The sequence below is a fragment of the Somniosus microcephalus genome, chromosome 1 (genome assembly GCF_052327205.1).
Source record: "Somniosus microcephalus isolate GS21.2 chromosome 1, FLI_Smic_1.0, whole genome shotgun sequence".
NCBI classification, from domain to species: Eukaryota; Metazoa; Chordata; class Chondrichthyes; order Squaliformes; family Somniosidae; genus Somniosus; species Somniosus microcephalus.
The window spans coordinates 173,195,028-173,211,665 of record NC_140987.1 but is presented as its reverse complement, the minus strand read 5'-3'; the positions used below and the strand labels follow the sequence as shown (position 1 = coordinate 173,211,665).

At 43.8% G+C, this 16,638-nt stretch overlaps 1 protein-coding gene across 4 annotated transcripts in view; it reads right to left on the bottom strand.

The window, feature by feature from the left end:
* fbxl17 (F-box and leucine-rich repeat protein 17) overlaps positions 1-16,638 on the bottom strand; it is a 950,602-nt gene that overhangs the window by 579,358 nt on the left and 354,606 nt on the right. For all 4 annotated transcript variants that reach the window (XM_085987565.1, XM_085987585.1, XM_085987575.1 and 1 more), the window contains one exon: positions 3,732-3,839. In XM_085987565.1, the coding sequence (XP_085843691.1) occupies positions 3,732-3,839 (108 nt within the window). The remainder of the gene's footprint in view (positions 1-3,731; positions 3,840-16,638) is intronic.

The window sequence follows — 16,638 nt, the reverse complement described above, 5'->3', positions numbered from 1 at the left end:
AGAGATAGTCTGAACCTTTAGACCCAATTAAGCGTCTTATAGGATTCGGCTATCTTTAACTTTAGTTGAAGGTGAACGTCTGGGGAATACGCCTGATCTGGGGTTGACCAAAAAGGGCTAGGACTAGTAATTATCCCTTCAGCATCACCTTATAATGGATGTTCCATGTAATCAGCATGAGTGGAATCAGTTGCTTCGGTAAAGGCCTATTAAAAGAAAACTCTGCTGATATTTTAAACAAGCACATGAATAGAATTGATTTAAGTACTCAAATACGCAGCGAGGATATATTCAATTCCCCATTGGCTCAGTCTCTGATCTGACCCACACAAAGCTAGGTGCATTGGACTGAAGCGGCTGCATTGTCCCATGCTAATAGAGGAGCCTGTAGGAAGATGTTGAACCCTATTAAAACAGGAAGGAGACAGGGGGAGCATAGGTGAAAATTATCCACTTGTGTGAGGAGATGACAGAAGGAGGCTACAGTGTCTCCACATGTGAAGTGAGAAACTGACAGGAGGATGCTACAGTTTCTTGCTAGAGAGAAGAGATAACTGGACAAGAATGTCCTGCTAAAGCAGCGCCCTGCACCTTTTATCGTCACTGGCAGAGGTCTTGAAGCTTGGCAGCAGAGTGAAGGATGTGTCTTGAGTACTTGTGGAAATATATTATACTAGTTTTCTCTTCACAGATCAAAGACATTTAATCCATTGCTGTAGCCCATCAAGCAGTCTGGAAGGATTCTTCAAAATAAACACATTTTTAAAAATGCTTGGCCTTAGATTTAAGGTGACTTGAGAAAATTGTCGATTAAAGTGCAAATAGACCAAAAGCTCTGTTATCGGACGATGACATGATGGTTCTGTAATAACTGATGAAAGTATGTAAACTGCTTCAGGTAGCAGCTTTATACACAATATCAGCTCAAGGGAGACTACAAACAGTTCTGCTCCAGAAGATGTAACACCTCTCATGGAAAACCCTTTCACGGAAGAGAGCAATTAGTTTGAGAACAGCATTTGCGCATCCTCTGGTTAGAAACAGGTAAGCCAATATGCTTTACTTTACAAGATATGACCCATTGGCTGACCTTGCATGAAAACCTGATTCCTTCCACATAATACTTCTTCTTATTCAATGTCCTTGGCAGTGGTGTGGAGCATGGATAGGAATCAAACTCATGTTTTGGTTGAAAAATCATAAACTAGTTTTGGAAGGAAAGTCAAACTTCATTGCAAGTTTATTTCTATCTTCACAGAATATTGTGCTCTTTTTAAGTTTTCGCTCCAGCAAGCAGTGACTCTTGGGTGAACATCAGTATTCCTCTGGTGCCTTGTCCAAATGTTCATTTGTTAGGAGTAAAACTAATCATGAGCATCAACAAGCTACTTTACCACAGGGGGAGGAGAATATCCAGACATAACATTTTCTAGCAGTGATCACTGAATAGCTATGAGGAGTGGAAATCCAAGCTGATTTCCCCTCATCATACCCTACACAGACACTGAAGCATCTACAGGGGCCCAAACACTACCTAAGATGAGATCAGCTAACCAGGAACACACCTGGAATTGAATATGGGACCATCTTAGTCTGTATCATCTACTACCTGATTATATTTTTTACTGTTTCTACTACTGTACAGTAAAAAAAAAACCTAGTAGAACCAATAATATATATTTATACATGCACACACACATATATTTCACAGATACGATTCGGAGGTGGTGATCTGTCCAATGAAAAAGTTTTTGTTTGAACAGCTGCTTCTGTAGTGTTTGAAGGGTTAAATAGTATGTTAAATAATAATGTAATTCTGACTGGAGAGCTAAAACAGATTAAGATGAAAACAGTCCATGTGATATAGGCTTCCAGGAGAGTGAATTAAAACACAGACCACCTACATTAAATTAACACCCAATATTTGGGACATTATGCAGGAAGGTATGCCTTGACTGCAGGTGTCGGGAGGGGTGATTTAAAAAACGAAGGGGGAAAACCGACCCAAATTACCATATCAATTAAGTGTGAATTTTTTTTGCAATGCCCAACTCATCAGATTGTTGACTAAAACCTGGGATTAAAATCTTTCCTTTTACGTTGGGAGAGAAGATCTTTCTTGAGGCTGAAGACTGAAAACGGTTTGATCACATCAGGCAATCTTCGGAAAATGTAGCCCAATAAGGCTAATCCCGAATTGCCAGGATAACGAATACCCTATCCCTGGAGTTTTCTTTCTTAGAATAAGCGGGGACGAGTCAAATTGGGGAATGTGCCCCCAAAAAAGATCAGTCCAGAACAGCACACAAGCAAAACCATTGCAGCTATTGTGCTTAGATTCTGTAACAGTGTGGGCACCCACTGCCTAAACCCTCCTCTCCCAAGACAAAAATTACACCAGAATTTATAGGTACATTTAAGGGGAAGCTAGGTCAGTACATGAGGGAGAAAGGAATAGAAGGATATGTTGATTGGGTGAGATGAAGCAAGGTGGGAGGCGGCTCATGTGGAATATAAACATCGGCATGGAACTGTTGGGCCGAATGGCCTGTTTCTGTGCTATAAATACTATGTAACACTATGTAGAATTGTCAATGATATGTATGCTTAGATATAGTTTGCCTTCAACAAAGTGGAGTGAAATCATCTGAGGCTAAAACAAAAAAAGGAAAAACGCTCTGCAAACCTCTATCAACATTGCAGACAAGGAAAGTATATCTAAAATATACTGAAGTGGCTATGCAAAGGGCAATTTTATCAGATAAATTACCAAACAACACATAACTTTGGCAGTGTTATGTGAGAAATTATGAGTCGATTTGAGTCCTAGTACTGGATACTCATGGTTTTTACAAACAGAAAGCAAACATTACCGGCAAGTCTTCATTTATTATAGCTCTGTCTATTTTTTATGGTGGATTTCCCACGAGTGCGCAGTAACACAAACTCAGCTATGCCATCACTGTGTAGAACCAGTGCGCCCACGCAACATACAATTCCACCTGTGTTTTAAATTATTTCTGTAATTCACTGGATTCTACTCGAAAATAAAACTTTGCATCACAACAGCACTGCCACACATGCTGGGAATTTGTACAATTTTAACTGCACTGTTTCCTGCATTACAACAGTGACTACACTTCAAAAATACTTAATTGTCTGTAAAGCGCTTTGGGATGTCCAAGGGTCATGAAAGGTGCTATATGAATGCAGGTTCTTCCTTAGCATTGACATTAATATGTTGCTCAGTTAATAAGAATAAGTTTAGAAATGTCTCCATTTGGATGAAATTTCAAAAATTATTCTTATTAACTGAGCAACATAATAATGGAAGTCACCTGAAGTGCTAATTTTTCTCAACAAACTTAGTTTTTATCTCTCAAATAGCTTGAAACCTCTATTTACACCGATAATGTTAAAATGTTTTGGGTAGCTTCTGGGTACCTCTCTTTATGCTTAGCACAAAAATACTTCCATGGAATACATTTTAGCAAGTTAGAAAGAGGTATAAAAAACAGTATTTGTCCCAAAGCAGTCCTTACTAGACTTAAAACTTCACTGAAGTTTGAACTTTTAAATGATGTCAAGGTGTTGGAGGAGTGGCAGGAGAATCGATATTTCTCTTCTCATGTCCCAATTAATTCTATACTTCTTCAAAGATATTGTCACAGATCACAGGTCTGACAGTAATTACAGGTACTTATAACAAGTGGTTACATGCTTGGACTTACCCTAGTGAGGTGGATGACCCCTTGGGATGTAACTGAGCAGCCCATGAAACCCACATACTGCAGCAGAGGACAATGTTCTGCAAATGCTTTCACCGATTTATCTGTCACCTGCACAGAAAGAAGTGTGAAAAACAAATTAGTCTGACACCTATCCAGCTGCAAAGCAATACGGACATCAATAGAAAAGTTTTAACCAACTCTATAGTACAAGTTATTTGAAAGAACGTATCACTTAAAAAGGTAATATACTGAAATCAACAACATAAATGGGGCACTTCCCCACTTGTGCTGCCTCGATTTCACATTACAGGAAACTTTGGTTTAACCGGAGGTTGTATGTCCGGAAAACTCGCTCTACCGGCAGAATTCACCCCCCGAAAACAGCGCCTGAGTAACCGGCAATGTTGCCGGTTCCGAGTCCGAGTCTCCAACGGTTGCCGAGTTCGTCAGTGGGGGTAGTTCTACAAACTGCCACTACTCGGTCTCTTGGCGCCAGCGGAACTCGGAACACCTCAGAAACCCTGCATCAGGAGTCTCACCCTTCCACGCTGCCGGTAGCCTCTTCTGATCCGCCATTTTTGGGGGTTCCAGTACAGTCCTGTGTGTCTCCAACGCTGTTGCAACTCATTGGACTGCATTATGGAAATCCCAAAAGTTGATCCAACCAAAAGGAAGAGAGTGGTGTTAACTTTAAAGCAGAAAATTGATATATGCAAACGACTAGAAATGGGAGCGAAGCGTATGTACATTATGAAAGAATTCAAAATCGGTTCGTCAACAATGTACGACATCAAAGCGCAGAAGGATAAGCTGCTCAAGTTTTATGCAAGCTCGGAGACATCTAAGAGTGTAGAGAAACAGCGTACGCTTCGTAAGCCTAAGCTTGAAGAGCTGGATACCGTGCTTTATGAGTGGTTTGCTCTGAAGCGTTCAGAGGGTGTTCTGATTTCCGGACCCATGCTAATATCAAAAGCGAAGGATTTTTATGCAAAGATGGAGCTCACTGACAAGTGTGCTTTCTCTGATGGATGGCTATCGTGCTTCAAGGCACGGCATGGGATACGACGACTCGATGTTTGCGGGGAGAAGAAATCAGCTGATCACGACGCTGCAGAAGAATACTGCGATTATTTCAATCGGATTGTGCAGCAACATGATTTGTCGCCAGCACAGCTATACAATGCCAATGAAACGGGCTTATTTTGGAGGTGTTTGCCAGAATCAACACTTGCTGGGGCTAGTGAGGCTAATGCTTCAGGTTACAAGAAAAATAAAAATCGTGTAACCGTGCTAACATGTGCGAACGCTGCTGGATCACACCGGGTTAAACTTCTCGTCATTGGGAAGTATAAAAATCCCCGTGCATTTAAAAATGTGAGGCACTTACCTGTTGAGTACAAAGCTCAAGCAAATGCTTGGATGGATAAGGAAATCTTTTCAAAATGGTTCCATCATACTTTTGCTCCATCTGTGAGGGAACATTTCCGTAGAATAAGGAAACCTGAAGATAGCAAATGCATTTTATTGCTGGATAATTGTAGAGCCCATCCGCATGAATCCGAGTTGGTTTCTGGAAATATTTTCACCATTTATTTGCCACCAAATGTAACTTCTCTCATACAACCCATGGACCAGGGCATTATCCAAAATCTCAAGTGTCATTACAGGAAAGACTTCCAACATAGACTGATAAGCCAAGATGACAATACAGGTATTCAGGCATTTCAGAAGGAATACAATCTTAAAGATGCCATCTTTAATGTTGCATGTTCCTGGAAATTGGTGAAAGGTTACACTTTGAGACAAGCCTGGTGCAAATTGTGGCCTTCTGTAATGTTTGCTGAAGGTTCTTCTTCAGAGGAGGAATTTCGTGGGTTCAATTTTCGTCCGCCGAAGACTGCAGTAATGGAAATGGCTGACATGGTGAAAGATGTAGGCCCAGCAAACCCTCTACATCACCTCAGTGAAAGTGATATTGAGCAGTGGGTTGATGCCAATAGAGAAGTTGCTGTTGTGCATTTGCTAAGTGATGATGAAATAATGGAGAATGTTTTGAATCCAAGGAAAGAAAAGGAAAGTGTGATGGAAAATGATGAGATTTCTGAAGTGAACAAGATTTCTTGGGCTAAAGCTGCAGCAGATCTTGCTTCATTCATCAAATTTGCTGAAAGCCGTTCTTGCTATTCTGCCCAAGAAGTTATGCAGCTCCATATTCTGCAGTCTACCTTTCTGCAAAGAAGGCAAGAGTCCACTAAGCAAGCAGACATCCGGGACATGTTTAAGAAAGCTTCCAAAAGAGTTGGAGCACTGGAAGTGCCTGAAGAATCTGTTGAAGTGCATGATCCTGATGAACCAGTTGGCTTGGAATAAGTGTACAGTCAACCACCGTACAGTACTTTATACTGTACTGTACAGTCGTTTAAGTTTTGGTGCACTGCACAGTCGTTTATAAGTTTTGTTTTACTGTTAAGTCGTTTATAAGTTTCGTTTTACTGTTAAGTTATTAAAGAGTTATGGATTACCATCAACTGGCAGTACTGTACTTAATCAAGCATCTTTCACCATCGATTTAACACAACATTCTGTAGGTGAGTACCCAATTACTGTATATTGCACATTTCTTGATTTTAAAATTTTTCTTAGTTAAAAACAGCCTGGGTAGATAATCCGCTCACCACTCCGGAACTTTTGATAGATCGGCATCACACCGGTCCCGTCGGTGCCGGATATCAGAACTTTTCCTGTACCTCCAAAAACCTTTTTTTTTGCCAAAGACAATCTGAGCAAAAATAGTTCTAATACATAAAATGAAGGGATTAAATGCTTGGGATCAATGAGAAAAGACACCATTTTTGCAAAATGAAGTCTCAGAATGCATGCCTGTAAGTAGCATAACTTCTATTTTCCCCCTGGTTCGGATATTCCTTTTTACTTTTATGCGATGTTCAATAAACCAAACAAGACCATGGTCAGGCTCACCCAGTTTCCCAAACCCCTCATTCATTGTGGCCACTTGCCTTCACATGCCCTATTTCAGAAGGAAACATAGACTACCAGGTGACTGACCTTGACATACAATAGGTGTACAACACCATATATGAACTTCCAGTTCCCTGAGGTGAGAGACAGAATCCAGCTCAGACAAAACATCAGTAGCTATGTGCCTAATGAATCTTGGGCAGAGCAAACTGCCAACTGGCCAAATTACATCCTAATACTCCACTTATAATATGAAATTGCTTTTATTGGAAATGGTCCTATTAACATAACCTTTGATGCCATACCTTTTATTTTTTAATATTAATTCTTGGGATGTGGGCATTGCTAACAATACCAACATTTATTGCTCATTCTTAGTTGCCCTGAGAAAGTTTTATACAACTGAGTGGCTTGCTAGGTCACTTCAGAGGTCCAGTTAAAAGTCAACCACTTTGGTGTGGGACTGGAGTCACATATAGACCGGGCTAGGTTTCCTTCCCTAAAGGATGTTAGTGAACCAGTTCGGGTTTTATGACAATCCAGCAGCTTCACTGTCACTTTTACTGATACCAGTTTTTACATACAAATTTTTTTATAAAACAAAGTACAATTCTTAAATTGCATGATGGGATTTGAACTCACATTCTCTGTACTATTAGTCCAGGCCTCAGGATTACTGGTCCAGTAACATAACCACGACACTTCCGTAGGGCAGGAAAGTGGAGTTGAGGTGGAAGATTAGCCATGATCTTATTGAATGGTGGAGCAGGCTCAAGGGGCCATATGGCCTATTCCTGCTCCTATGGCCTACCCTTGCTCCTATTTCTTATGTTCTAATGTTATGGTCTTATGTGTGATATTCATGCATGGGCCGTTGAGTCAGGTTGAGATTTAGCCTGATGTCTAAGAAAGGACCTTACAGGTTAGTAATGTGGGAAGTACATTGCTGGCCAATAATGGTGGACACAACCTACGTGTCAATGGCAGATGCTGTTCACATTTGCCATTGGGGGTACCCAGAGGTCAGATGCAACAGGAAAAACCCTGTCCGAAAGGGAGTCTTGGTGCCTCAATGGCATGGATGTCACATTCTTTTCCAGGGTTGCCTCTGATGGTGCTCTTGTCCTGGAAAGTAAATGGGGTACAAAACTGACAGTGGAGCCATGTAGGACTGAGCAGTTCCATTTGCCTGGCTCACATGGTTAACAATGAGCAGTCAGGGCTCAAACAAGCAAAAACACAGCTGTAAATAAAAACAAACAAAACTGAAAAACCTCTCAACATTTCAACTTTCAAGAAACATTAGATTATTCTAAAAACACTTTCTTTTAAAACAAAATACTGACATTTTATCATCACACTCTTAACTACCATTGCCTAACCTTCGAATGAGACAAGCAGCTTCCATTCCTTTTCTGCTCACCTGTGTATTACAGCAAGAATTGGCACCTGTGGGCATGTATTACAGCAAGAATTGGCACCTGTGGGAGAGTATTACAGCAAGAATTGGCACCCGTGGGAGAGTATTACAGCAAGAAGTGGCACCTGTGGGAGAGTATTACAGCAAGAAGTGGCACCTGTGGGAGAGTATGACAGCAAGAATTGGCACCTGTGGGAGATTATTACAGCAAGAATTGGCACCTGTGGGAGTGTATTACAGCAAGAATTGGCACCTGTGGGAGAGTATTACAGCAAGAATTGGCACCTGTGGGAGAGTATTACAGCAAGAATTGGCACCTGTGGGAGAGTATTACAGCAAGAATTGGCACCTGTGGGAGAGTATTACAGCAAGAATTGCCACCTGTGGGAGAGTATTACAGCAACAATTGGCACCTGTGGGAGAGTATTACAGCAACAATTGGCACCTGTGGGAGAGTATTACAGCAAGAATTGGCACCTGTGGGAGGTGTATTACAGCAAGAATTGGCACCTGTGGGAGATTATTACAGCAAGAATTGGCACCTGTGGGAGAGTATTACAGCAAGAATTGGCACCTGTGGGAGATTATTACAGCAAGAATTGGCACCTGTGGGAGAGTATTACAGCAAGAATTGGCACCTGTGGGAGTGTATTACAGCAAGAATTGGCACCTGTGGGAGAGTATTACAGCAAGAATTGGCACCTGTGGGAGATTATTACAGCAAGAATTGGCACCTGTGGGAGAGTATTACAGCAAGAATTGGCACCTGTGGGAGAGTATTACAGCAAGAATTGGCACCTGTGGGAGATTATTACAGCAAGAATTGGCACCTGTGGGAGAGTATTACAGCAAGAATTGGCACCTGTGGGAGAGTATTACAGCAAGAATTGGCACCTGTGGGAGAGTATTACAGCAAGAATTGGCACCTGTGGGAGAGTATTACAGCAAGAATTGGCACCTGTGGGAGATTATTACAGCAAGAATTGGCACCTGTGGGAGAGTATTACAGCAAGAATTGGCACCTGTGGGAGAGTATTACAGCAAGAATTGGCACCTGTGGGAGAGTATTACAGCAAGAATTGGCACCTGTGGGAGAGTATTACAGCAAGAATTGGCACCAGTGGGAGAGTATTACAGCAAGAATTGGCACCTGTGGGAGAGTATTACAGCAAGAATTGGCACCTGTGGGAGAGTATTACAGCAAGAATTGGCACCTGTGGGAGAGTATTACAGCAAGAATTGGCACCAGTGGGAGAGTATTACAGCAAGAATTGGCACCTGTGGGAGTGTATTACAGCAAGAATTGGCACCTGTGGGAGAGTATTACAGCAAGAATTGGCACCTGTGGGAGTGTATTACAGCAAGAATTGGCACCTGTGGGAGAGTATTACAGCAAGAATTGGCACCTGTGGGAGAGTATTACAGCAAGAATTGGCACCTGTGGGAGAGTATTACAGCAAGAATTGGCACTTGTGGGAGAGAGTAGCACGGTGGCATAGTGGTTAGCACTGTTGCCTCACAGCGCCAGGGACCCGGGTTCGAATCCGGCCTTGGGTGACTGTGTGGAGTTTGCACATTCTCCCCGTGTTTGCGTGGGTTTCCTCCGGGTGCTCCGGTTTCCTCCCACGGTCCAAAGATGTGCGGGTTAGGTTGATTGGCTATGATAAATTGACCCTTAGTGTTAGGGGGATTAAATACATGGGGTTACGGGGATAGGGTGGGATATGTGTTGGTGTAGGGGTTACAGGGATCGGGTGGGATATGTGTCGGTGCAGGCTCGATGGGCCGAAATGGCCTCTATCTGCACTGTGGTGATTCTGTGATTCTGTGATTCTGTGATTATTACAACAAGAATTGGCACCTGTGGGAGATTATTACAGCAAGAATTGGCACCTGTGGGAGATTATTACAACAAGAATTGGCACCTGTGGGAGAGTATTACAGCAAGAATTGGTACCTGTGGGAGAGTATTACAGCAAGAATTGGCACCTGTGGGAGAGTATTACAGCAAGAATTGGCACCTGTGGGAGAGTATTACAGCAAGAATTGGCACCTGTGGGAGAGTATTACAGCAAGAATTGGCACCTGTGGGAGAGTATTACAGCAAGAATTGGCACCAGTGGGAGAGTATTACAACAAGAATTGGCACCTGTGGGAGATTATTACAGCAAGAATTGGCACCTGTGGGAGAGTATTACAGCAAGAATTGGCACCTGTGGGAGATTATTACAGCAAGAATTGGCACCTGTGGGAGAGTATTACAACAAGAATTGGCACCAGTGGGAGATTATTACAGCAAGAATTGGCACCTGTGGGAGATTATTACAGCAAAAATTGGCACCTGTGGGAGAGTATTACAACAAGAATTGGCACCAGTGGGAGAGTATTACAGCAAGAATTGGCACCTGTGGGAGATTATTACAGCAAGAATTGGCACCAGTGGGAGAGTACTACAGCAAGAATTGGCACCTGTGGGAGATTATTACAGCAAGAATTGGCACCTGTGGGAGAGTATTACAGCAAGAATTGGCATCTGTGGGAGAGTATTACAGCAAGAATTGGCACCTGTGGGAGAGTATTACAGCAAGAATTGGCACCTGTGGGAGAGTATTACAGCAAGAATTGGCACCTGCGGGAGATTATTACAGCAAGAATTGGCACCTGTGGGAGGTTATTACAGCAAGAATTGGCACCTGTGGGAGAGTATTACAGCAAGAATTGGCACCTGTGGGAGAGTATTACAGCAAGAATTGGCACCTGTGGGAGAGTATTACAGCCAGAATTGGCACCTGTGGGAGTGTATTACAGCAAGAATTGGCACCTGTGGGAGATTATTACAGCAAGAATTGGCACCTGTGGGAGATTATTACAGCAAGAATTGGCACCTGTGGGAGAGTATTACAGCCAGAATTGGCACCTGTGGGAGAGTATTACAGCCAGAATTGGCACCTGTGGGAGAGTATTACAGCAAGAATTGGCACCTGTGGGAGATTATTACAGCAAGAATTGGCACCTGTGGGAGAGTATTACAGCAAGAATTGGCACCTGTGGGAGAGTATTACAGCAAGAATTGGCACCTGTGGGAGAGTATTACAGCAAGAATTGGCACCTGTGGGAGAGTATTACAGCAAGAATTGGCACCTGTGGGAGAGTATTACAGCAAGAATTGGCACCTGTGGGAGTGTATTACAGCAAGAATTGGCACCTGTGGGAGTGTATTACAGCAACAATTGGCACCTGTGGGAGAGTATTACAGCAAGAATTGGCACCTGTGGGAGAGTATTACAGCAAGAATTGGCACCTGTGGGAGAGTATTACAGCAAGAATTGGCACCTGTGCGAGAGTATTACAGCAAGAATTGGCACCTGTGGGAGAGTATTACAGCAAGAATAGGCACCTGTGGGAGAGTATTACAGCAAGAATTGGCACCTGTGGGAGAGTATTACAGCAAGAATAGGCACCTGTGGGAGAGTATTACAGCAAGAATTGGCACCTGTGGGAGAGTATTACAGCAAGAATTGGCACCTGTGGGAGAGTATTACAGCAAGAATTGGCACCTGCGGGAGATTATTACAGCAAGAATTGGCACCTGTGGGAGGTTATTACAGCAAGAATTGGCACCTGTGGGAGAGTATTACGGCCAGAATTGGCACCTGTGGGAGAGTATTACAGCAAGAATTGGCACCTGTGGGAGATTATTACAGCAAGAATTGGCACCTGTGGGAGAGTATTACAGCAAGAATTGGCACCTGTGGGAGAGTATTACAGCAAGAATTGGCACCTGTGGGAGAGTATTACAGCAAGAATTGGCACCTGTGGGAGAGTATTACAGCAAGAATTGGCACCTGTGGGAGAGTATTACAGCAAGAATTGGCACCTGTGGGAGTGTATTACAGCAAGAATTGGCACCTGTGGGAGTGTATTACAGCAAGAATTGGCACCTGTGGGAGAGTATTACAGCAAGAATTGGCACCTGTGGGAGAGTATTACAGCAAGAATTGGCACCTGTGGGAGAGTATTACACCAAGAATTGGCACCTGTGGGAGAGTATTACAGCAAGAATTGGCACCTGTGGGAGATTATTACAGCAAGAATTGGCACCTGTGGGAGAGTATTACAGCAAGAATAGGCACCTGTGGGAGAGTATTACAGCAAGAATTGGCACCTGTGGGAGAGTATTACAGCAAGAATTGCCACCTGTGGGAGAGTATTACAAGAATTGGCACCTGTGGGAGAGTATTACAGCAAGAATTGGCACCCGTGGGAGAGTATTACAGCAAGAATTGGCACCTGTGGGAGAGTATTACAGCAAGAATTGGCACCTGTGGGAGAGTATTACAGCAAGAATTGGCACCTGTGGGAGTGAATTACAGCAACAATTGGCACCTGCGGGAGAGTATTACAGCAAGAATTGGCACCTGTGGGAGTGTATTACAGCAAGAATTGGCACCTGCGGGAGAGTATTACAACAAGAATTGGCACCAGTGGGAGATTATTACAGCAAGAATTGGCACCTGCGGGAGAGTATTACAGCAAGAATTGGCACCTGTGGGAGTGTATTACAGCAAGAATTGGCACCTGTGGGAGAGTATTACAGCAAGAATTGGCACCTGTGGGAGTGTATTACAGCAAGAATTGGCACCTGTGGGAGATTATTACAGCAAGAATTGGCACCTGTGGGAGATTATTACAGCAAGAATTGGCACCTGTGGGAGAGTATTACAGCCAGAATTGGCACCTGTGGGAGAGTATTACAGCCAGAATTGGCACCTGTGGGAGAGTATTACAGCAAGAATTGGCACCTGTGGGAGATTATTACAGCAAGAATTGGCACCTGTGGGAGAGTATTACAGCAAGAATTGGCACCTGTGGGAGAGTATTACAGCAAGAATTGGCACCTGTGGGAGAGTATTACAGCAAGAATTGGCACCTGTGGGAGAGTATTACAGCAAGAATTGGCACCTGTGGGAGAGTATTACAGCAAGAATTGGCACCTGTGGGAGTGTATTACAGCAAGAATTGGCACCTGTGGGAGTGTATTACAGCAACAATTGGCACCTGTGGGAGAGTATTACAGCAAGAATTGGCACCTGTGGGAGAGTATTACAGCAAGAATTGGCACCTGTGGGAGAGTATTACAGCAAGAATTGGCACCTGTGCGAGAGTATTACAGCAAGAATTGGCACCTGTGGGAGAGTATTACAGCAAGAATAGGCACCTGTGGGAGAGTATTACAGCAAGAATTGGCACCTGTGGGAGAGTATTACAGCAAGAATAGGCACCTGTGGGAGAGTATTACAGCAAGAATTGGCACCTGTGGGAGAGTATTACAGCAAGAATTGGCACCTGTGGGAGAGTATTACAGCAAGAATTGGCACCTGCGGGAGATTATTACAGCAAGAATTGGCACCTGCGGGAGGTTATTACAGCAAGAATTGGCACCTGTGGGAGAGTATTACGGCCAGAATTGGCACCTGTGGGAGAGTATTACAGCAAGAATTGGCACCTGTGGGAGATTATTACAGCAAGAATTGGCACCTGTGGGAGAGTATTACAGCAAGAATTGGCACCTGTGGGAGAGTATTACAGCAAGAATTGGCACCTGTGGGAGAGTATTACAGCAAGAATTGGCACCTGTGGGAGAGTATTACAGCAAGAATTGGCACCTGTGGGAGAGTATTACAGCAAGAATTGGCACCTGTGGGAGTGTATTACAGCAAGAATTGGCACCTGTGGGAGTGTATTACAGCAAGAATTGGCACCTGTGGGAGAGTATTACAGCAAGAATTGGCACCTGTGGGAGAGTATTACAGCAAGAATTGGCACCTGTGGGAGAGTATTACACCAAGAATTGGCACCTGTGGGAGAGTATTACAGCAAGAATTGGCACCTGTGGGAGATTATTACAGCAAGAATTGGCACCTGTGGGAGAGTATTACAGCAAGAATTGGCACCTGTGGGAGAGTATTACAGCAAGAATAGGCACCTGTGGGAGAGTATTACAGCAAGAATTGGCACCTGTGGGAGAGTATTACAGCAAGAATTGCCACCTGTGGGAGAGTATTACAAGAATTGGCACCTGTGGGAGAGTATTACAGCAAGAATTGGCACCCGTGGGAGAGTATTACAGCAAGAATTGGCACCTGTGGGAGAGTATTACAGCAAGAATTGGCACCTGTGGGAGAGTATTACAGCAAGAATTGGCACCTGTGGGAGTGAATTACAGCAACAATTGGCACCTGCGGGAGAGTATTACAGCAAGAATTGGCACCTGTGGGAGTGTATTACAGCAAGAATTGGCACCTGCGGGAGAGTATTACAGCAAGAATTGGCACCTGTGGGAGAGTATTACAACAAGAATTGGCACCAGTGGGAGATTATTACAGCAAGAATTGGCACCTGCGGGAGAGTATTACAGCAAGAATTGGCACCTGTGGGAGTGTATTACAGCAAGAATTTGCACCTGTGGGAGATTATTACAGCAAGAATTGGCACCTGTGGGAGAGTATTACAGCAAGAATTGGCAACTGTGGGAGTGAATTACAGCAAGAATTGGCACCTGTGGGAGAGTATTACAGCAAGAATTGGCACCTGTGGGAGAGTATTACAGCAAGAATTGGCACCTGTGGGAGAGTATTACAGCAAGAATTGGCACCTGTGGGAGAGTATTACAGCAAGAATTGGCACCTGTGGGAGAGTATTACAGCAAGAATTGGCACCTGTGGGAGAGTATTACAGCAAGAAGTGGCACCTGTGGGAGAGTATTACAGCAAGAATTGGCACCTGTGGGAGAGTATTACAGCAAGAATTGGCACCTGTGGGAGAGTATTACAGCAAGAATTGGCACCTGTGGGAGAGTATTACAGCAAGAAGTGGCACCTGTGGGAGAGTATTACAGCAAGAATTTGCACCTGTGGGAGAGTATTACAGCAAGAATTGGCACCTGTGGGAGAGTATTACAGCAAGAATTGGCACCTGTGGGAGAGTATTACAGCAAGAATTGGCACCTGTGGGAGAATATTACAGCAAGAATTTGCACCTGTGGGAGAGTATTACAGCAAGAATTGGCACCTGTGGGAGAATATTACAGCAAGAATTTGCACCTGTGGGAGAGTATTACAGCAAGAATTGGCACCTGTGGGAGAGTATTACAGCAAGAATTGGCACCTGTGGGAGAGTATTACAGCAAGAATTGGCACCTGTGGGAGAGTATTACAGCAAGAAGTGGCACCTGTGGGAGAGTATTACAGCAAGAATTGGCACCTGTGGGAGAGTATTACAGCAAGAATTGGCACCTGTGGGAGAGTATTAGAGCAAGAAATGGTACCTGTGGGAGTGTATTACAGCAAGAATTGGCACCTGTGGGAGAGTATTACAGCAAGAAGTGGCACCTGTGGGAGAGTATTACAGCAAGAATTGGCACCTGTGGGAGAGTATTACAGCAAGAATTGGCACCTGTGGGAGAGTATTAGAGCAAGAATTGGTACCTGTGGGAGTGTATTACAGCAAGAATTGGCACCTGTGGGAGAGTATTACAGCAAGAATTGGCACCTGTGGGAGAGTATTACAACAAGAATTGGCACCTGTGGGAGAGTATTACAGCAAGAATTGGCACCTGTGGGAGAGTATTACAGCAAGAATTGGCACCTGTGGGAGAGTATTACAGCAAGAATTGGCACCTGTGGGAGAGTATTACAGCAAGAATTGGCACCTGTGGGAGGTTATTACAGCAAGAATTGGCACCTGTGGGAGTGTATTACAGCAAGAATTGGCACCTGTGGGAGAATATTACAGCAAGAATTGGCACCTGTGGGAGAGTATTACAGCAAGAATTGCCACCTGTGGGAGAGTATTACAAGAATTGGCACCTGTGGGAGAGTATTACAGCAAGAATTGGCACCCGTGGGAGAGTATTACAGCAAGAATTGGCACCTGTGGGAGAGTATTACAGCAAGAATTGGCACCTGTGGGAGAGTATTACAGCAAGAATTGGCACCTGTGGGAGTGAATTACAGCAACAATTGGCACCTGCGGGAGAGTATTACAGCAAGTATTGGCACCTGTGGGAGTGTATTACAGCAAGAATTGGCACCTGCGGGAGAGTATTACAACAAGAATTGGCACCAGTGGGAGATTATTACAGCAAGAATTGGCACCTGCGGGAGAGTATTACAGCAAGAATTGGCACCTGTGGGAGAATATTACAGCAAGAATTTGCACCTGTGGGAGAGTATTACAGCAAGAATTGGCACCTGTGGGAGAGTATTACAGCAAGAATTGGCACCCGTGGGAGTGAATTACAGCAAGAATTGGCACCTGTGGGAGAGTATTACAGCAAGAATTGGCACCTGTGGGAGAATATTACAGCAAGAATTTGCACCTGTGGGAGAGTATTACAGCAAGAATTGGCACCTGTGGGAGAGTATTACAGCAAGAATTGGCACCCGTGGGAGTGAATTACAGCAAGAATTGGCACCTGTGGGAGAGTATTACAGCAAGAATTGGCAC